Genomic DNA, 22,218 nt, shown 5'->3' with positions numbered 1-22,218 from the left:
GAATGAAGCAGATCCTCCAGTCACTCCAGGGAAAGGGTGCATGAGAAGGAGATGTTTTGAGACTTCATCTGTCTCAAAGTGTTTTCATTCTACTCTGCACTTAACGCAGAGCTTGCAGTGTGTGGCTTGTTAGGGTGTAAACACTTCTTTCCAAATTCTAAGCAGATGTCCCATTGTTTTCTTGCTCCCACTGCTGCTACTGAGAAGTCTGATGTCTTCCCAGCTCCTGGTCCTTTATATGGGACCTGATGTTCCCCTGCAGGAAGCTTATGGAAAGTTTAGGAGGAAATTCAAGTGTCATGGCCCAGAGAACAGGCTCTGCAACAAGGCAGGGCTCAAATCTTGTCTCTGTCGCATGCTAGTTGTGCTTAATGATTGTGATTCATCTGTAATCAGAGGTTCCTACAACACAGATTTGTTGTGGAATGAAATTAATCAAGACAATACACGTAGAGCATTTGGCAGAGTCCTCCACAGACAGCATGTACTCAGTAAGCACATCCTGCTCCTCCTCCTCCCCAGGATGCTGAGATGCAGTCATTTTGCCCCTCGCTTTGTGCCTCGTCCCACCCATTGTGCTAGGCAGTTGGTGGCCCTTTATAATCTGGATGGATGTGTTTTGAAATTTTTGTGGGCAGGTGAGAGTACTACGTGAATGACCTAGTTTGCAGAATTTCCATGGAGATTAACTCCAACCGGATAAGACATGTAAAAATCCTTCAAAATGTATCTAGTGCTGGGGAAGAGAATGCGGCATCCCAGGCATTGTCTGATATCAGAACCTAAAGTCTGTGTCGGAGTCTTTGGGAAGGTCTCATCTTTGTGTGTGTGTTGAGAAGATGTCATTGTTCTGGGAAGAAGGGCGTATTCCTTATTCCTTTTGTCTCCCCACATAAAAAGATGCCAGCATCAAGAGATAGTGAGAGACCTAGAAAACCCTCCAAAGGCTCTTTAATTCGAAGTGACTCAAATAGTTCGAAGCGTGAACTGAATCAGTGCTAGCTGAGGAGCGTCTCATTTGCTGCGATGCTTCTGTAGGAGAGAATGTTCCAAATGCCAAAGAAGTGGCTTTGAGCTGGTGTGTCGGAAAAGAGCCTGCCAGTTGGTTGGCAGCCTGCCTTATTTATTCCCAATGCTGTTGTTATTTTCACACACCTTCTCTTCCTCTCCTTTTCTTTCCCTTCCTGCCAGGCTCTGCCCCTCCTGCTCTCAGCCTCTGGCCTATCTCCTCCTAGTCTGCTGGGGAGCTTATCTTTCTGTGTCAGTCTCCACAAGGCTGGAGGGGGCTGCAGGGGACTGGCAGTGGAGCCAGGCTTACATGGCAGCAGGACAGCAGAGAAGTGGAATCTAATGTCCTCTCCTCGAGTGGGAGCAGGGCTGAGGGAGGCCTGGAGAAGCACGGGCCAACCCCGGGCAGCATTAAGAGGGAAAGAGTTTGGGGACAGGGCTAAAAGGTCAGGTGCCAACCTCAGACTCTAGCTCTCTCTCCAACAAGCCATGGGGTTTTTTACTGGGGTTCTCCCAGACTGCTGATAAATCTAAAACAGTGCAGAAATAAAATAATTGCAGAAGGATAAAAAACTAACACTGAAAATCAGAAGTCTTAATACGCAAGACGATGTATGCAGGACAGCACCGCAGCAGCTTTGGGCTCCGTGGGCACATGGGAAGGGCTGAACGAAGGAGGCTGTTTGGAGCAAGGATGCCAATTCCCAGGTGCAGTAGGTAAGGCCCCTGTGATGAAGCCTGACTCAGCCTCCCTGACATGCATCTGTTGGGATTGTATCTGAAATAGCTTAACCCTCAGGGTCCTTTATGATAGGGTAGTATATATAGACGCCAGGGGAAAATAGAAATGTTTTTAAGTAATCTTGTCATTTAAATAACATACAAATCACACTTTACTTGGGGGAGGAATTCTGATTTTGTAAATTTGTCACTCATCGAGCAACCTGCTATGTACTGGGTGCTGTGCTGGGTGTGGAGGGTAGAAAAATGAGTTAAAAGCATAATCCTTGCTCTTGGCAGATGAGTGTTCTCACAAGAAGCGTCTTCCTTCATGTGCCTATCTTGAGAACATCTGAAAGTTCCTCTTAACTCTTTCTTTGTGAACATTTTGACCTAACTGTCTTCATGTGAAAAATTAATAAATGATTTCATTTATCATTTGCTATTAGTAGAGGACCTTTCTACCAAGAAGAGAGAGTACATTATTGCCTGAGTCTCCTAAGAATTTCTCCATCCCTTTGAGGAGATGTGAAGAATACATTTTTACTCCCCACTGAATTAATGAAAAAAAATCAGTGGGATGGTTTTGGGGAAATGAGCTAAATATTTTAAAAAATTGAATTAGACTTTATATCACATGAAAATCCAGATGGATTAAAGATTTAAATTGTCTTAAAAGAAGAAGAAAGAAAGAACCAGAATAGCACTGTAAGAAAATATAGGTCAAGTTACATAATCTTGGTTAGGGAAAGAGAAAAATAATTTTTTCAAGCATGATCCCAAAGTCAAAAACCACTAAAGAAACAACTAAAAAATTTTACTCCTTGAAAAATATAAACTTTAGTATTTTAATTCCCGAGTGTTCCCACCTTGCATTTCTCTGAGAGGTTTACTGTGATGTTGAACCTGATAATAGTTATTGTCATTCAAAAATATTTACAGAACCTGTCACGTGCCAGGGAGCATGCAGAATGCTGGGGAAGCACTGGGGAACAAGGCCAGCAGGCTTCAGTAGTTGCAGCACTCGGGCTCAGTAGTTGTGGCACACAGGGTTAGTTGCTCCACAGCATATGGGATCTTCCTGGCCCAGGGCTCGAACCCATGTCCCCTGCATTGGCAGGCAGATTCTTAACCACTGTGCCACCATGGAAGCCTCCAAGATTTTCTTTTTAACTTGACTTTGTATGAATACTAAGACAATTTGGGGACTTAAGAAATGTATTTATCATGTTACTGCCTTTGTAAGCTTTGCGTTTTATTAGCCTTTCATGGCCACCTGCATAAGGAAGGATTAAGTTTAATCTTTTAGAATTCAGGATTCTGGATTACACTTCTGTTTTAGCTTCCTACTACATTTTTTTTCATCTTTCTATTTGCTTTCCATCTACTTCCAAATGTAAACATCCAGTAAATTTACCTGTTAAATGTTTTCTACAATCTAGAGATTGCAGCATTTCCTTGGAATAAATGACTGAAGCTGGTAGAAGGATTCTAGAGATACATAAGAATGGACATGAAATTGATTTTATTTCTGTGTGCAGGAGTAGCAGAACTTGAAGTCAGGAGTGTGGAGTTGGTGACCTCTGGGATTTGCTCTCTACTGTGTCCTTCCTAAATATTTATTTTAACTGCCTTTCCACATCCTTTTCCATTCCCACTTTGGGTAGATGTTGTACTGAACACCAACCAGGGAAACCATGCCTTGGGGTGAATCTTTACCTAAAATGCTTTTCCCTTAACATACAGTATGAATACCCGTGCTTGCTGGTGCATGCAGACAGCGTAAAATGTATTCACAGTCCTTGCATCTAGAGATTCAGAATTAATCAGTGGGAGGCATGTGGAGCCTCTGTGTCACATTGAGATGTCAGATGTTGTCACTTTCATTTCCCTGGGAGCACCTCAGGTAGTAAGCTAGAGCTGAATTATGCAGTGCAACCAGTCTTTTTTTTTTTCCTTTTGGTGACTAGGGGTGCTATTAAATAGTAAAGGTTTTTGCAACTTATGAATGAATTGATTTCTAGTTCTCCCGAAGTTCTTTTTATCCTTCAAAAGTTCGACAGAGGACTCCTTTCTAGCTATCATCTTGTTTGCTTCTAACTAGAGACCCAGTTATTAAAGATCCAGGGCCTTACCGGTCCATATATGTTATTTCAGCCATACTGAATTCAAGTCCTACAAACTTGCTGTTCCAAAGGCACTCAGCAGACTAGTGCTTACAGTCCAAGACTTTTTAGAGCCTAACCATCTTAGCAACATGCCTTATAGTTGTGTCCATGATATAATTTCACACATGCACACAGAGGGTTAACATCTCACTGAATAAGTACTTTCATTCTCAAATATTTGGAAAGACATGGATGATTAATTCAGAGCTTATTAGTGATTTCTATATTATTTGATATTCATTGCTTTGTGTGTTTCCAGAGTGGATAAACTGAAATCCTATAGCAAACCCGTATTTCTTATCATTATCTGTGGTAAATCCTTGTGCACTGCAATGGGATTGTCTGCCTGCACTCAATCAGTCTTATCCCCACTTACTGGAAAGTATCATCTGCTGAAATTAAATGTGACAAGCATTTGAAAGTCTGCATCACCCTCCGCCATCCACGTGGCACCCAGGTCATCCTTTGGTGATGAGCCACTGAAATGTTTCTTTTAATTCAAATGTTTTTCTAACAGCACTGCAGGATGAGGTTGGCTTATATTTCTCTTCATTTACATATTTTTGCAGGAACCTAGCTAAGGTTTTCATGTTTCTCTGAACTGGTGACAAATGTTGATAGAACGCTATGAATGTATTTTTATAAGCAGGCTGAATTGCATTAGATGTGATGGCCCAAATCTGACACTATTGATGTCTTATAAATTGAGAAATCAGAAAAAATGATTTTGTATAGAAGGAAACCTAGCTCTAACTGATTGTATTTTATGAGAGATTAAAATAGGAAATGTTGTTTAATATGTTATAGTTAGAAAGCCTTTTGTTTTGTAATCAAAAAAAGTAATTCCAAGAGGCTGCTTTTTTTCAAGTCCCTTCTGTTTATTTTAATTATTCAGAGTTCTTCCCAATCACTAAAAATGATAAGATGATAAATGAGCATTTACTGAACCCTAACTCTAAGCCGGGAATTCTGCTAGGTACTTGAAATACTCAACTGATTAAGACATAGCACCTACTCTTGACAAACTCACAATCTAGTGGGAAGATTAGTATTTAAATGAATATTTGCTTTGGTGTGACAGGTACTATAATTGTAGAATTCACAGCGTACAGTAATGGCTCAAAGAAATAACACATTTTGCCTCAAAACCAAAGGTAATATATACAGAATGCAGGCAGAAAGTGGGGTGCCTGGTTTATAAATAATTTAGAAACAATAATAAATCCAGTTAAAAGTTGGACTCCTTTTCATTGTCGTCATATGCTGACAGTTCTAAACAGTGTCAGTGTTAAACCCTCCTCCCGCTGCAATGGACTTCAAGTGCCCTGCCCTGGCAACCACTGGTGGTGACTGTATTGGGAGCAGTGAGGAGGTGGGAAGGGGGCCAAGGAAAGCTCCAGATAGCAGGATGACAGATTCTGAAAAAAAGATGAGTTTCTTGGGCTTCCTAGGTGGCGCAGTGGTTGAGAATCTGCCTGCCAAGGCAGGGGACACGGGTTCAATCCCTGCTCCAGGAAGATCCCACATGCCGCGGAGCAACTAAGCCCGTGTGCCACAACTATTGAGCCTGCGCTTTGGAGCCCGTGAGCCACAGTGGTTGAGCCCATGTGCTGCAACAACTGAATCCCACGCGCCTAGAGCCCGTGCTCTGCAACAAGAGAAGCCACAGCAATGAGGAGCCCGCACACCACAACAAAGAGTAGCCCCCACTCACCACAACTAAAAAGAAAGCCCTCACACAGCAAAAAAGACCCAACACAGCCAATAAAATAAGTAAATAAATAAATAAATATATAAATAAAAGGTGAGGAGTTTCTCAAGTAGGAAATGTGGAAGGGCATTCGAGGAAGGCCCCCAGCACATATATAAAGGCATATAAAACAGCATGCTTGACTGCAGTGCAGGGGGAAATAGAAGTTATTTTCAATAGATGGTGATGATCCATCAGATTTCCCTATGGAAAAAAAAATCAGTCTCAACCCCTATCTTGTAAGATAGTGTATTCTACACAATAATCAATTCTAGATGGTTTGCAGATCTAAATGTGATAGGTAAAACAAAGTTTTAGAGGAAAGTAGAGGTGGTCATAATCTTTGTCTTTTAAACAGAAACGAAAAGTCTCTAAAAGGAAAAATAAATGAGAACTTGGAGCATATTAAAATTAAGCATTTCTTTTTTACAAAAGATACTATTAGGAGAGTTAAAAAGCATCCCACAAAATGGGAAAAGATTTTCTCAATGCATATATGTGACTAAAGACTCATACCTAGGGTGTAAAAAGAACTCTTAAAATCAGGAAGGAAAGACATGTAATCCAACAGGAAAAAGAACCAGGCAATAGACATGAAGAACCACTTCACAAGAGCATATATCCAAATGGCCAGTTAACACAAGAAAAGACACTCAGCTGCATTAGTCATTAGGAAAACGCAAAATAAAACCATAACATGATACCACTCTACACCCACCAGCACAGTTAAAATAAAGGAGGGAGGGGAATGTTTTGGCAAGGACATGGAGCAAATGGAAGGAAAGCTTTGCACTGTTTGTGGGCGTATAAATTGGCACAATAACTTCAGAAAATTGTTCGCAGCACCTCCTGGAGCTTCCTATATGTACACTTAATAACCTGGCGATTCCACACCTAGGTGTATACTCCACAGAAATGTCCCCATGTTTACCAAAAGACATGTAAAGAGTGTTCATGGCAGCACTCTTCACAACAGATACTGGAAACTAACCAAATGCCCATGAACAGTAGGCTGGAAAAATGCTCTATATATTCATGTGGTAGATGACTGTATGGCAGTGTAGAATGAACAAATGACAGCTGCACACAAAAATGTGGAGGAATCTCACAATGCTGAGCAAAAGACAGGTAAGAATAGTAAGCAGAAGTCAACAGTGGTGTTCAGTGATTGGGCAGAGGTTACTTTGTGGGACAGTGACTGTAAGCAGGTATGGGGAGCTTTGAGGCTGTTTCTTAAGCCAAGTGCCAGGGACACAGCTCTCTCTGTGTGTGTTTTATGCATGTTTCTGTGTATAGAAGAGTTAAACAAAAGGTTTTTAAAAATCCAGCATCGATAATTCAGGTAACCAGCTCAGTAAGGGATGTAGGTGCAAAAATGATAGAAGAGGATTCCATAGAGTTACAAAGCAGCAGATTATGGAAAGCCTATATGCCATATTAAGGTATTATACTTGGGGTGTATGGACCGAGAGAGTGGAGAACAGCGAAGGCTATAAACTGTACCATGGCTAGATGTGCATTTGACACAGATCGTTGGTGGCAACAGGACAGAAAAACAGATGGTGTGTAAAGACACTGGAGCCAAGGAGATCATTCACTCATTTACTCAGCGCATATTTACTGAAGGATTGCTGTGTCAACGTGGGGGATATGGCAGTGAACAGGACACAGTCCTTGCCCTCATGGAGCTTACCCTGTAGTGAGGGAAGCAGTCAATAAATAACACACAAATAAAGACACAAATAAGGTATCAAATCGAGATGTTTTCTAAAGAAAAATTCATTACAGTAAAAGAAATCGTGAAAGGAGGAGGCTGTTTTAGATACAGCGGTCAGGAGAGGACCCACTAAGGATGTGGCATTTAAGCCAAGACCTAAACAGGATGAGGGAGTGAGTCATAAAAATATCTGGAGAGGAGAGTCCCAGGCAGAAGGGACAGCAGACACAAAGCTTCTGAAAGGGAACAAACTTGGTGTATTTAACATTCAAGGAGCATCACCGAGGATGAGAGTGCACGATGGAGAAAGTGGTTGGAAATACGATTGAAAAATAAAAAATAAAAAAAGAACCCTACTGGAATTTTAATTTGAATCTACAGATCAATTGAGAACCGACATCTAAACATTATTGATTATTGTTAATAGATTATCTTCCAATCTATTAACATGGTCTATCTCCCCATTTATTTAGGTTTGCTTTAATTTCTCTCAGCAAAGTTTTATAAGTTTTTCAGTCTACAGCCCTTTTATGTATTTTATAAAATTTATCCCTAAATATTTCATGTCCAGAGATGCTAATGTGAATGGCATTAAAAAAATCTTGATTTCAGTTTCATTTCTGGAAAATAGCAAATGCAATTGAATTTTTAATACCAATCTTGTAACTAAACTTATAGATTATTTCCAGTAGCTTTTGTAGATTCTTAATATTTTTACATGTGCTCACACGATCTACAAATAAAGAAAGCGTTATCTTTTTTCCAATTAAAAAAAAAAAATGACCAAAATGTAGCAAGGTGCCAAATCATTTAGTGTCTTCTAAAACATGGTAATGGCATTCGATTTCCTGTTAGTCAAGAGATGGGAGGAGGCTAAATAACCTAGCAAATACCCCCAAATCTTGGTGGCTTACCAAAATATATAAAAGCTTATTTTTTTTGTTCACGCAAAGCCCAATGGGATGTGGTCAAAAGGTCTTTCCTAGTCACTGTCCCTTGCATAGTGGAGGGTCGTGGTCACTTGGGGACCAGGCTTCTTCAATATTAGGAATCCATCATCTTGTGGTCTCAAGGTCACTCTTGATCCTAACATTCTTGAGCCAGCAGATAGAAGGGAGAAAAAGCACAGAAGCGCACACACCCAGTACCTAACCAGTTGACCTGGAAATGACACACCTAATTTCTGCTCTCATTCTCTTGGCAAGAACAAGTCAGTCGGTCCTCCTGTAGGCAAGGAATAACCAGGAAATGTAATCCCCAGCTGGGCAGCCACTTCCCAACATCAGCTCCATGAAAAGGGGGAGTGTGAATCTTTGGAGATCAGCTAAATAAAATTTATTTGTCACAGGTTTTATCATAATTAGGATGAAAAGCCATTGGAGGTGCATTAGTAGGGTAGTAACAAAGTCTTAAAAATCCCTCTGGCTGCTGGTTGGATTATAACTGTGGGTGTGGGGACATTAAGGAAGCCAGGAGCCCAGTTTTAAGGAAATTTCATCAGGCTACGTGAGAAATGCTGGTGACTTGGACCAGCGTGATGGCAGCACAGGAAGAGAAATAAGGTTGAATTCGGGATAGATTTTGAAGGTGGGACCAGTAAGATTTGCTTATAGGTTGGATATGTAAGATGTGAAGGAGACTAAGGAGAGGGTTTTGGGCTGAGAAACTAGGTGACTGGGTGGTGCCCTTTAATGAGACGATGCCCAAATGGCATCTTGCTTCTCCAATGCCGTCTTCTTAATTCTGCCTCCCGTGCCATGCTATTTTACACTGTAGTGCACGTGAACCACCAAGAATGCTTGATCCTCTTCATGCTGTTCTTTCACTCATCACTCATCCTTTCTAACTTACTGTGTAATTTACGTTTTTATTATGTTGATTGTTTACTGCTCATACTAGAATGTAAGTTCCATCAGGGCAGAGATTTTGTAATGTTTTGGGTATTCATTACCCCATGTGCCTAAAAAAGTGTCTGGCACAGAGTAGTCTGGCTCATTTGTGGGAGGAGTAGGTTTAGATGAGAGCATGGAATGAAGACCTTTGCTCTAGATGCTTATTAGACATTCAAAATAAGTTGAATAGCTAGTTGGATATACTGGTTTGGAGTCTGGAAAAGAGGTCGTGCATGGAGATGTATTTTTAGTAGTCAATAGCCTATTGACAATGGATATTTAAGGCCATAAAACTGGGTAAGATCATGTATGGAATAAGAAGTATGGACTAATTAACTGGATCAGACACTGCTGGGAGGTTGAGTAAGATGAGGACTGAGACTGACCATTGGATAGTAATGTGAGGTCCTTAGCAAAACAGTTTCATGGAGCGGTTGAGATGAGACTCTGATTGGAGTGAACTCAGAAGACAAAGGGGGTTAAGTTGTGGAGAAAGCAAGTGTAGCCAAAATTTTGTTGAGAAATTATTACCAAGTGGTGCAAAGAAACAGGGTGATATCTAGAAAATATCCAGCATCTAGCAGGAAAAGGGTCAAGAGAGGGCATCTTTTTTTTTTTTTTTTTAGGATGAAAATATTACAGTGTGTTTACATTATGACGAGGATGATCTGATAAAGAGAGAAAAAACAGGTAATGCCGGAGATTGGGGGAGAACCACAGGAGAAATGTCCTTACGTAGGTAAGAAGTAATGGTATCCAGTGCATCCAAATGATGGGGTTAGGAAAGAGTGAGTTTATTTGGATAAAGGACAATTATAGTTTTTTTTTAAGATGAGAGATTGAGGATCTGAACAGTGAAACTAGAAAGAAGGAGATAGATATGTGAGGAGTAAGCATGTAGAATCAACATATTCTAGCTCTGTACAGAGGAAGAACTTCTAGCACAGTGGTCCTCAAACCTGAGCACATAGCAGAATCCCTGGTAGGGTTTGTGAAACATGGATAACTGGGCTCAGCCCATGGATTTCTGATTCAGCAGGTCCAGGATTGCACCTGAGAATCTGCATTTTTAACAAGTTCATCGGGAATGCTGATGCTGCTGGTACCTGTTTCTCAGAGGACCACGTGGAGACCAACGGCAGCAGCATCCCCTAGAAGCTTATTATAAGTGCAGAATGTCTGGCTCCACTATAGACCTATTGGATCAGATTCTGCCTTTTAACAAGTGGTTTATTTGCATGTCGAAGTTTGAGCATTGCTGTTCCAGGACAGTGTTTTTCAGCCTTGTCCCCAGGTGGTTCCAACATGCAGCTGTGATTGAGAACTGACTCAGGGTGACCCCAAGGTACATTGCCTGCATGACTAGGCAAATGTGAAGTGTCATTAAATAAGATAAAGAATTCATGAGGAGGGAGCAGGTGTGTGGAGGTTGACGAAGTTCATCTTTTGACACGTATTTGAAGATTCCTTTGGGACATCAGCTGAAGGTATTCAGTTGAATCTTTGGATCTGGAGGCCAGGAGAGAGATGGAAGACCAATCTAGCTCAGGTTACAGATCTGAGTGTCATCAGCATGGAGGTAATAATTAATATTAGGGGTGTTGAGGTCATCAGCTCAAGAAAATGAGAAAAATGGCAAAGTGGGGTCCAAGGAAGGCATGTGACCCAGGGTAGAAAATGAGGAACCTGCAAAGGAAATGGGAAGAACAGTGTGAAAGGTTTGAACACGAGCAGGAGTTGGCAGGACAGGGACGCTAAGGTACATGTTGTAGACAGAAGGAAGAATCAATGATGTTTTATGTCTCAGAAAGTTCCAGTAAGATAAGACTGAGAAGTATCAGTTACCTGGCATTTGGGAGATCACAAGTGGCCTTACCATGAGCCGTTCTGGGCGGGGGTAGCTGCAGACCCCTGGTGCAAAAGTTTCAGCAGGAAGTAGGAGACAAGGAAATGGAATTGTCCGAAACTGATGACCTTTCCAAGAAGCTTGGCTGTGCCAAAAAGGACAGCGTGATGAGCACTAGAAGGAGATGCCGGTAGAAAGCAAGTTTCCAACTTGGCCAAGACTGGAGTCTTGCCGCTGGTTATTAGGAAAGAGCCATTGGTTAGTCAAGGGGGTAACTACTGAACCAAAATGTTGGGAAGAATGGGACTCAGGGCATCCATGGGGTCAGCCTCAGGAGGGGCGAGAAGGTGGGTGTGAATACAGACACATGTGTATTGGCTTGGCCAAAAAGTTCATTCGGGTTTTTCCGTAAGATGGTACGGAAAAACCCCAATGGATATTTTAGCCAACCTTGTAGTTGAGGGGAAGTGGGGGAATTTATGCCTAATAGCTTATATTTTCTCTAGGAAGTAGGGGTCAAAGTCATTTGCTTGGAAAGAGTTGGGGAGGAATCTTGGAGATTTTTTTTTTTTTAATTTTCATGTACTTTCACAAAAGATAAAAACCCTTTCATCTATATATAAAATACATAATACACCTAGATTTTAAAAATTATATATCATAAACTTCATTCCTTATGAAATAACCCATTTCCAAACGCTGACCAGAAAACATTGCTATTAAGAATAGCCAGGGGCTTCCCTGGTAGCACAGTGGTCAAGAATCTGCCTGCTGATGCAGGGATCATGGGTTCAAGCCCTGGTCTGGGAAGATCCCACATGCCGCAGAGCAACTAAGCCTGTGCACTACAATTACTGAGCCTGTGCTCTAGAGCCTGTGAGCCACAACTAATGAGCGCATGTGCTGCAACTACTGAAGCCCGCATGCCTAGAGCCTGTGCTCCATAACAAGAGGAGCCACTGCACTGAGAAGCTCTCACACCACAACAAAGAGCAGCCTCTACTGGCTGCAACTAGAGAAAGCCCGTGTGCAGTAATGAAGACCCAGTACCGTCAATAAATGAAAATAAAAATAAAATAAAATAATATGGGGATATGTGTATAAATACAGCTGACTGACTTTGGTGTACCTCAAAAGCTGGTACAAGAGTGTAAAGCAATTATATTCCAATAAAAAATAAAATAAAATTAATTAATTAAAATAAAAAAGAATGCCCAAGGACTTCCCTGGCAGTCCAGTGGTTAAGACTTTTCCTTCCAATGCAGAGGATGAGGGTTCGATCCTTGGTCGGGGAGCTAAGATCCCACATACCTCGAGGCCAAAAAAGCAAAACATAAAACAGAAGCAATATTGTAATAAATTCAGTCAAGACTTTGAAATGGTCCACATCAAAAAAAAAAAAATCTTTAAAAAAAGAAAAGAATACCCAAAGATGAATGTCTACCCAATATCCTTATTTTCAAACTTAATTTTCCTCCAACGCTCCCTCCTGGTTTCACTTGTAACTAAAATTAGTTGTTTTTATTTTGATGATTTCTCATTGTGTGTCTCTTCTGCTTGTTAAGTTGACTATTGGGGTGTTTGTTCTTGCTGTTTCCCATGTGATGAAATGTTTCTGCTCTCTCCATTCTCACCATTCCTATCTCATTCAAATTAATTCTTTTCCAGCAAGATTTCTGAATGCCAAAACTCTCCTCGTAGTCTCAATCACAGGAAGACAGCCTTTGTGCTTTTGAGTTATAAATATAATACATCCTTATATAGGAATCTAAACCATATAAAGGAGGAAGTAAAATATCAGCTCCCAATCTTGTGTGAGGGTTGTGTGTGTGTGTGTTGCTTTCTGTGACCCTTTACATAAAGTCCCAGTCGAAGTAAGTGGGAAAAAGGTAATTTGTCTCCTAATCCTGGATAAGAAACCTGAAAGGGATGGCCCATTTTATGTCACTGCTGTGTCACTCTATGCCGTGTGTGTCAACTGTTTCTCTTTCTTGAGTTGGCCCTTGTGTCATCCAAACAGTGTAAAACTGACCTGGCTCTCTTGGTTTTTCACTATAGATTATTGGAGTGTAAATTTTTTTATTATTTATTTGTTTATTTATTTAATTTTTGGCTGCATTGGGTCTTTGTTGCTGCACACAGGCTTTCTCTAGTTGCAGCAAGTGGGGGCTGCTCTTTGTTGAGGTGCACAGGCTTCTCATTGTGGTGGCTTCTCTGGTTGTAAAGCACAGGCTCTAGGTGTTCCGGCTCAGTAGTTGTGGTGCACAGGCTCAGTAGTTGTGGCAGGTGGGCTTAGTTGCTCCCAATCATGTGGGATCTTCCTGGACCAGGGATCAGACCCACGTCCCCTGCATTGGCAGGAGGATTCTTATCCACTGTGCCACCAGGGAAGTCCCTGGGTGTAAGTTTTTTTAAATTACAAATTGTTAAAGAATGTGATTCCAGAAGTTTGATGGAGCCCCCTTACCACATCTGGGACTCAGAGAGCTTTGCCCAGGGTCCACCTCAGCCTCTCAGTTAGTAGCGGACAGGTTTCTGGGGGGAATGAGACAGACCCACCTGAGGACCTGAACCTGGCGTGCTCTCCTCACTGAGGCGGGAAGCAGAGGAGGGCAGGGATGCTGTGTTTCCCCATCCCCTGATACCATGGCCTAAGGAGGTTTGTGCTCTGACCAATGGGACCAGCCACTCCTCCCCAGAGAGAGAAGTGGTAAGAGGTGGGTGAGAGGCACTGCATTACCCCATCATGGGGAGGAAAGCTTTTCTCCGCCATGCATAGTAGGAAGGATGTGCAGAACACACAAAGCTGAGGCTCAGAAAGATGAAGCCAGTCATTCATGACCACACACTAATGGTTGGTAGAGTCTGAATGCAAACCCAGATTGGTGGGACTTAAAACCTTAGCCCTTGTAGGAATAGACCTCACTTCCACGATGCTTCCTTCATTGCGAAGACTCACCGGAATGTAATACATTCATAATGATAGCGGGTTGGGAGTCAGCTTTCTCTGATGGGTATAGGTGGCCAGGGATTTGATTGTGGATTTATAGACTAAAAGGAGGGAGAGGAGAGCCTGGAAACTAGCCCCAGACTCAGAAGCATCCCCAAGCTTAAGAGGAGATGGGCCTGTGAGATTGTTTCCCAGTTCTGCATCCTTACTTTCTACACTCGCTCACTCTGAGATGCCTTGATGTAATGTGCAGCTCTTTTCACTGGTCCCAGTAATAATATGGAAAAATCAAATGACTTGAAAAATTGGGAAACTGGCTTATACTATATATTATTATTTGTGAACCATGTAGAAACAAAGCTATAAGTGCCTGCCTGGAAAGAAAATTGGTCTATCCTGCCTAGTATCTGGAGTTCTGCAGCTTTTGAATGCAGGGGGGTGGGAATTACTTATTATTACATGTACTTCAAGAAAAATAATTTGATCAGTGGCTGCTCTAAGTGGTTTTTGTGTTTCTTTCAGATGTCGCCCATTTAATGTGGTTTGAAAGACTCTATGTTTGGCTTCAGTGTTTTGAAAAATACGTCTTGTACCCAGCAATCATTTTGAATGCTCTCACTACTGATGCATTTTCAATAAGCAATTACCGGAGACTTGGTACCCAGTAAGTGGATAACGGTTTATTCTCATCGTGATTTGGGTCACCACGTTTTCAAAATCTAGTGGGTTTTCTTGAACAGGCCGCAGCGGAAGCCAACTTCTGTCTACTAATTATGGGCCACGTGACAGTAAGCCATGGTGGTCTTTCACTCAAACTCGCTGGAGCTAGAGGGTTATTGTAGAGGGACCGGGATGCAAACGAAGTTAGATCTGCCTGAGGTGATCTTGTGAATAGATGTCGGTAGATTTGAAAGTCATCCAGGGACAGCTTAGTCAGGAGCCTTATTGAGATGACCGAAGCACAGTGTGATTTCAGGGCCCCTGGAGTTTCGACCATCGACCATGGTGCTTAGAGCGTTGTGAACTGCCCCGTGTCATTTCATTTAGCAAAGACTCTGTCAACATGCTTGAGGGAGGGGGACATTAATGACTGTCACTGCTCTCTCTGCATTTATCAGGAGAAGCCTCATCATTAAAACCACAGAGAGACTTCATGTCATCAAGATGCCCATGTTTTTGCAAAGCATTAGCAACGTACAGCTGAGTTATCGGTTTCATCTTTTAAAAGGAACTCTGAATTTACAAATGGAAATCTAGTCAATAATTTGCGGATGCGTTGTCCCGACAAAGGGTTGACATTTCTGGTCAAATAAGTTAATAGAGGAGGAGGATGTGAAAGAGATTCCTTCCTGGATCTGCTCATGAGTCATGTTGCTTAAACATTACAAGCCCAAGTCAACCCTGATGCGTAATCTCAAGCATGCCTACTCTTCCTTTCAGGGTGTGATGAGTACAGATGAGTTAATATTTGCCAAACATTGAGCAAACTACATAAAAGGCATGTGAATTCTCAGCCGGACCTTGAGTAGATTCGTAATCACACAAAACTGACGCTAAATGAAACGACCCTATGACCTCCCTGTCTTTATTAGACTCTTCCTTCCAGTCCAGACCTGTTTCAGTCAGACCAGGGCAAGAAGTCCATGCCTTTTGGGATTTAACATCCTAGTCTTCAGATCCAGCGATGAAAATTAGTCTCACTGGATAAAGAAGGCAGGTGATGAGATGACAGACCTCTTGTATAGTTTGAGTGGGGCCCCAGCCACGAGATGACCCTACATCTAGAACACTGAGTGCTTTTCTAGTGGCGGGTGTTTCCAGTGTGGTACCCTCTTGGCTGACCCCATGATGACATTCTGAAACAAGGCGGGTCCTCAGTTTCCAGAACAAGGCCTTGCAGTCAGAACAAAAGCAGCCACACCTGTACCAGTGCGGCCCGGGGGTAACGAGCTAAACAATTTAAAGCCCTTGCTTCCCAACATCAGGACTTGACCTTGGGCTAAGCCTACCATCTGAGGCCAAGCAGCTCTGGCTGTTGGCAGAGGATAGATGCAAAGGTTGAGAATCACACAGAGTGAGATAAATAGTTCGAAGAGTGTCCAGTTTGAAGTACGATTAATCTCTATCCCCTGTCATTTTTTTCCAGACACTAAAGTCAGAAAGTAGCACTTTACCCATATGCCTGCAAATAATCTTAATTTGATGATACCAACAGAATTCTTTTTCTTGGAGCCCAAAGTTGATAGTTCCTTTATATTCTTAAGGCATCCATCTGAAGACTTAAAAACATCTCTCAAGATTTCAAGCACCCCACTAGACCAGCTGTTTTCAAACAGGACGGCAGGAGGCCGTATGGCAGTATCACCTAGAGACCTGTTTCAAACTGTGTAAGCCCAGCACACACCCTGCCCTCATTGAGAACCATGGTACCCGATAGTAAACTCTTCATCGGCAGGCACTGTTTCTTATTCAGCTTTCAGTACCAGTGGTCCAGTAAATGGTAGAAGGATGGATGGATGGATGATTGAGTGGGGGGCTGGCAAATGGTGAGTGGGTGCATTGTGATATCTTGTTAGGAATTTTATTTCCCAGCCTGATCTAAAGGAAGGCTTTGCACCTGTCTTAGGCCATTGTTCATGGATTGCTACCTAATCTTTTAAAAAACCTTTAGCTAAGCCTGCAACAGTGTATGAGCCACTGACTGTAACCATTACAGTTGCAGTTTATAAAAGCCATAAACATCACTCCTTAAGATCTCTCTTAGTCTTTACCAGTCATCATTAATAAACATGAAATGAAGGCCGTGCATTTTAATCACAGTCACAGAAAACAAAGTTTAGAGTTGACCCTCACCTAGATTTGGCCTGAATAACCTGGAAAATCACTGATCGCCTTTGAAAACCAGAATACCCCTAGTCTTGGGACACCTTATCATTGGGATCCCCCCAAGGGCTTTGGCTGTGCCACAGGGGTTCTGGTACCCTAGGCTGTTGTCAAAGGTGAGTGGACCTGAAGTCATGTTTTCATACTGTATTTTCATCACAGGCATTAGTTGTCCACTGGAAAAGGAAGGTGGGTTATGGAGCAGTGCTCAGCCTTGGTATAAGAACGGAGGTTACTAAAGATCTTACCACTCTCCCCAAATCTGCATATAATCAAGGACTAGTTTTTCTCAGAAGCCAAACCTAAGCCCGTCACACAGGGCTTTGGCCAAACCTCATCAGACACATCCTGTGACAGGGGGGATTCCATTGCAGCGCTAGGTCTGAAGGCAGATAAAATATCAGATCGAGGCCAATGGAATTGCTAACATTAGATCTTTTTGGTGATAAAAATGACAGTTTTGTACTTGATAGATGCCAAGAACTTTGGAAACAGGTTTTAAATGCCCCAATCCGGAGACAGGATATTATTAATGGTGACAAGGAGCTCAGGACCCCTCTAGGATTAGGGAAATGCAGGCCTGCCTCCCCACCCCCATTTTCTGTACTTAGAAAACGAAAACCTCTTTCTGATAAACAACAAGGTCCTACTGTAGAGCACAGGGAACTCTGCTCAGTATCCTGTGACAAACCATATGGAAAAGAATATGAAAAAGAAAACATATGTATAACTGAGTCACTTTGCTGTACAGCAGAAACTAGCACAACATTGTAAATCAACTATACTTCAATAAAATGTAAAAAACAAAAACAAAAAACCTCTCTTTCCAGTACCACTGTTCCCTGGAAAGCATTGCCACTTCTGTCTTTCTTTCGAGTTCCCTAATAGGATGTTCTAATTGGAAGGGAATCTGGTTAAAATGTGCAAGGCCTTCTTTCAGAAAGACAGACCCCTCGAGGAGGTAGTGGCTTGCTCTGTCCAGCTCTTCTCAGCACTAATCAATTGCCTTCCCATCTCGAGGTGGGTAGATTATTGCCCTCATTGTCTGCTGGAATCATACACGTAGCACGTGCTCCAGACACGTGTTAATAACCTGACACCCCAGGGAGGAGCATTCAGGAGTTCCATCCTCACAGCAAAGTCCTGCTATTTCTTTGCCAGGCTGCCTCTGTTCTGCTCCTTAACTCAACAGGCCTATGTCATAGGGGTCTGTGTCATGTTGATGATATAATTTTCGGTGGGAAAAAAGGAAGCTCAGAAAGCTTATGTTTACAAAGACAACAAATACGGTGGAAAACACTGGAAGTGAATAGGCAAAGTAAAAATGGCTTTATTGAGATCGTGGGATTTTTCTTTATTTCAGAGTTTAACATTAGCCATTGTTACATCATTGCTTCATGGAGATTCTTTTGTAATAGAAAGGCTTACACCGAGCAGATGCTAACAGGGACAGCCTGCTCTGTGTTCTCCCTTAACACCCAGCTTGCCGTGGAAGCTGGCAGGGCAGTAGTCCTTCAGATAAGCTCCAGGGGGGCTCTGTGGCCTGGATGGCAAAGTTCTGGGGATGTTGGTGAAGCTGCCTCTAGTGGCAGAGTCTGTGTTGGCAGGTCCCTTGGGATGGAATTTCAATCCTAGCTCCACCCCGTGAGAACTTAGATGAGTGACTCAAACTCTAAGACTCAGTCTACTCCCCTGTAAGATGAGGACAGTCAAGGGCCCACCATCTTGGCTTTTTGTAAAGCACGTAATGCACAGTAAATGCTCAAGAAACGTGAGCCGTGGTAACTCACCTAGCAGTGTGTAGGCTGTCCATTGATCACTTCCTTTCCTTCCTTTTCAACAGCTGGGACATTTTCCTGATGGTCATTGCCGGCATGAAACTGCTGCGGACCTCCTTCTGTAACCCAGTCCACCAGTTCACTCACTTGGGCTTCACCGTGATCTTTTTCCATTTCGACTACAAAGACATCTCAGAGAGTTTCTTACTGGATTTCTTCATGGTGTCCATTTTATTCAGCAAGGCAAGTTAATTAGCTCTTTTCTTCATTTCAGTATGTAAAAGGTGCATTTCTCATCAAATACTTTAAGAGTTTGAAACGTTTTCTTTTAAAAAAATTATAGCGTGAAGTTGAATTGTATATGCATGTCACACTCCTGCTGCCATGTGAGGAACAGTCCCTACGGAATAGAAATATGCCACGTTATTTGCCAAAAATCACTAATTAAAATGAATTAGCCATTTGTGTTGCTTGCAATTTTATGATCTTTGTTAATAATCTCATTATGGAACTTCCTAGATCTCAAAATGCTCTGAATTAAAGGTTAGTGACCAGACTAATACTCTTTTTCTTTTTCTTTTTTTTTTTTAACTTAGCATTTTTGCCTCTTGAGGTAAAGTTTGAGATGTGGGACCCGAAAGCCAGCTACCTTGGAGTATTTCCTTTCCCTTAGCTTGTCTCAGGTCAAGATTTCATCAGTTGTAAATTCATCCATGGGCAGTAAGAAATCCTAATCACAGTTCAGGCAAATGTATGAGAATGGCATCTAATGTTTAACGAGAGGGAGATAAGGTCCTGGGGATACTGGTCTGAGTATACATGTTCTGAGCACCGTAAGGAAGCCAGGGTATGTAAGCAGAAATAGAAAAAAGAATTTGGAAAACTTCTTCCTCACATGTCCCATTTGATACAGCAGTCATGGGTTTTCTGCCCTGAGATGGACTTAACCATCCCCCCTTTCGCTTAATAATTTTTAAATTCTAAGGTTTATTTTGTTTTGTTTTGTTTCCCTGAACTTCATTTTTTCACCCCCTATTGATCATTTCTGTTAATTTTGCTCTTTATTACCTGTCCTTCACCTGGCTTCCTCTTTATTTGTTTTAAGTGACAAAAACTCAGATATTACAATTGTCATATTACTTCGGCAGCCTGCTCCAGTTTCCACATCTTACTCCTAAGCTCTGGCTTTGGTCTGTTACCCACAAAGATTTGTTTTCTGTTTGTCTGAGTTCTGTTTGGTCTTGATAAATTTATCCCATTTTTCTGATGATTCAAATCACAGGCTTCCATAATCTGTTTTCCTTCATTATGTCTAAATGTCTGTGATCTCACATAATAAATGTAAAATTGTCTCCTATGATCTTGAAAGCATTGATGAAGTTATAAATAATTTTACTGCTCACAGCGGTAAGAGCTTATTATCAGATGCGAAATGGGCTGGAATGGGTTGAATTCCTGACTCTGGCATTATATATATTTTGACTTGGCAATGTTTATATTCCTTTCTGAACCTTAGTTTCTTGTAAAATTGAAAATCATGATGCCAGTCTCACCTGGGTGTCAAGAGGATTGATTAATGTAAGTAGGAAAGATGTTTTTAAATAGCATGTGCTTTCCAAATATGAGATAGGACTTTTAAAGCCATCTTAAGTAGAAAAAGAGAAGTTACACCCTGTTTAAGATGTGAAGGAGTGTGGCCGGTTTTCCACACTGAACTGACCATTTCAGTAGCATCCTCTATGAGCGAGAGATGCCAGGTGAACAAAAGCTTAGCAGAGAGGGGTGAGGGCCTCTCTCTGTGAGTCTTCTAAGTGATTCCACATCTGCAGTAGGAACAGGGATTTTCATTTGCTGGAGGTCAGGCAGCTTCCCCACTGAACTGTCTGCCGGTCAGCTGAGAGTTGGCCACTGCTGAGACGTCTAGTAGATGCAGGTGTCTGGATCAAGAGGCTTGCTGAATGCAGAGGAAGGATTTATGCAGACTGTTGTTCATTCTTCCTGTCCACGAGGGCACTCTGTGCTGTTCTGAGCATAATGAGGAGGGTGGGATCTGATGGGACATAGTCTGAAACTAAATCCTTAAAAATGCAGTGCTGCAGGCATTTGTTTCACTTGCCATCATCTTTTTGAAGCACCAGTGAAAACACCGATAATTTCAGACAGAACCCTAGTGACAGCGTTCCTGTTTCCTCTAATTGAGGGAGCGTTAGCACGTGTGCTTTGAGTAGTCTGCTTTTAGGCTGGGAATAAAAGCTGAGTCTAAAAGAAAAAAAAAAAGCAAATGAGACAAAAGCTAAAAAAATCAGCATAGTGTATAGCAAGTCAGTCCTGACACATCCCTGACTCTGTCCATGCCTGCTCACTCTTCATCTTGACAGAGTTGGTAGCCGTGCATTTTCTGAAATGAGAAACAAAGTCCAATTCCCTGACAAAAAATACAGTTAAAGAAAGAGACAGCATTTGAGATCTTCCTGGAAAGAAAAGCCTGTAGAAATTAGTGACAGAAAATGGTGGCAATGAGGAAGGTCACAGTTAACGTTTCCTGTAAAGGTCCTGGGACTTCCCTGATGGCACAGTGGTTAAGAATCCACCTGCCAATGAAGGGGACACGAGTTCGATCCCTGGCCTGGGAAGAGCCCACATGCCGTAGGGCAACTAAGCCTGTACGCCACAACTACTGAGCCCACGTGCTGCAACTACTGAAGCCCACGCGCCTGGAGCCCGTGCTCCACAACAAGAGAAGCCACCACACTGAGACGCCCGTGCACCACAACAAAGAGTAGCGCCTGCTCTCTGCAACTAGAGAAAAGCCTGTGCACAGCAATGAAGACCCAATGCAGCCATAAATAAATAAATTTAAGTAAATAAATAAATAGATCCTGCCTGCTACCCCCAACTGCTGCTTCCTGTTCATTCTCCTCATTTTAAGACATCTTTTAAAAAATTGTCTCTATGAACATATTTCCTAGAGCCTTTCTAGAAGCCTCCAGTATTGTTTTTGCAGGGAATACTGCTCTTTAGGGGTATTCATTGCACAGTATGAAAATTTGTTCAGTAGACTCCTGTCCTGCTTATGACGTGTCCTCTCATTTACCATCACAAAAATCTCTAAGCTCTTTCCCCAGCCTGCCTCCTGTTCTGCTAAGTAGCAAAGCCACTGTTAGCCTGGCAGCCCACCTCACAGAAGGGCTGCAAGATGAATGAAGAGACCTGAGAAGGACCCCCAGCTTCCTTGGAAGAAAGGAGCTGCGTGAATATCAGACTAACTATTATTATTAGAAGTCAGTTGCCCCTAATCCTTCAGGCTTTGTGAGTGCAAAGAAAGACGGGATGTGATTACAGAGAGATGATCTGTGGAGTGAGATCAAAGCACCAGGGTCCAGAGGATGAAATAGATGGCTTCCAGAGGGCCTGCCTGTGTGTTATTCTCTCCCTCCCCGAATCCCCGCATCCCCCCTGAGGTCTGGAAGATGAATGTTGGCTGGTCTCCTCGGCCTGCCAGATCT

General features: G+C 42.2%; 1 protein-coding gene across 9 annotated transcripts in view; it reads left to right on the top strand.

Moving 5' to 3' along the window:
• PCNX2 (pecanex 2) overlaps positions 1-22,218 on the top strand; it is a 288,254-nt gene that overhangs the window by 149,376 nt on the left and 116,660 nt on the right. For 8 of the 9 annotated variants that reach the window (XM_057737510.1, XM_057737507.1, XM_057737504.1 and 5 more), the window contains 3 exons: positions 14,574-14,715; positions 16,316-16,438; positions 18,778-18,955. In XM_057737510.1, the coding sequence (XP_057593493.1) occupies positions 14,574-14,715; positions 16,316-16,438; positions 18,778-18,955 (443 nt within the window). The remainder of the gene's footprint in view (positions 1-14,573; positions 14,716-16,315; positions 16,439-18,777; positions 18,956-22,218) is intronic. The other variant, XM_057737503.1, reaches the window with a different exon arrangement.

Source organism: Hippopotamus amphibius, chromosome 5 (assembly GCF_030028045.1).
Source record: "Hippopotamus amphibius kiboko isolate mHipAmp2 chromosome 5, mHipAmp2.hap2, whole genome shotgun sequence".
Classification (NCBI taxonomy): domain Eukaryota; kingdom Metazoa; phylum Chordata; class Mammalia; order Artiodactyla; family Hippopotamidae; genus Hippopotamus; species Hippopotamus amphibius.
Note: the sequence above shows the minus strand (reverse complement) of the source record. Positions and strands in the feature narration are given on the sequence as shown.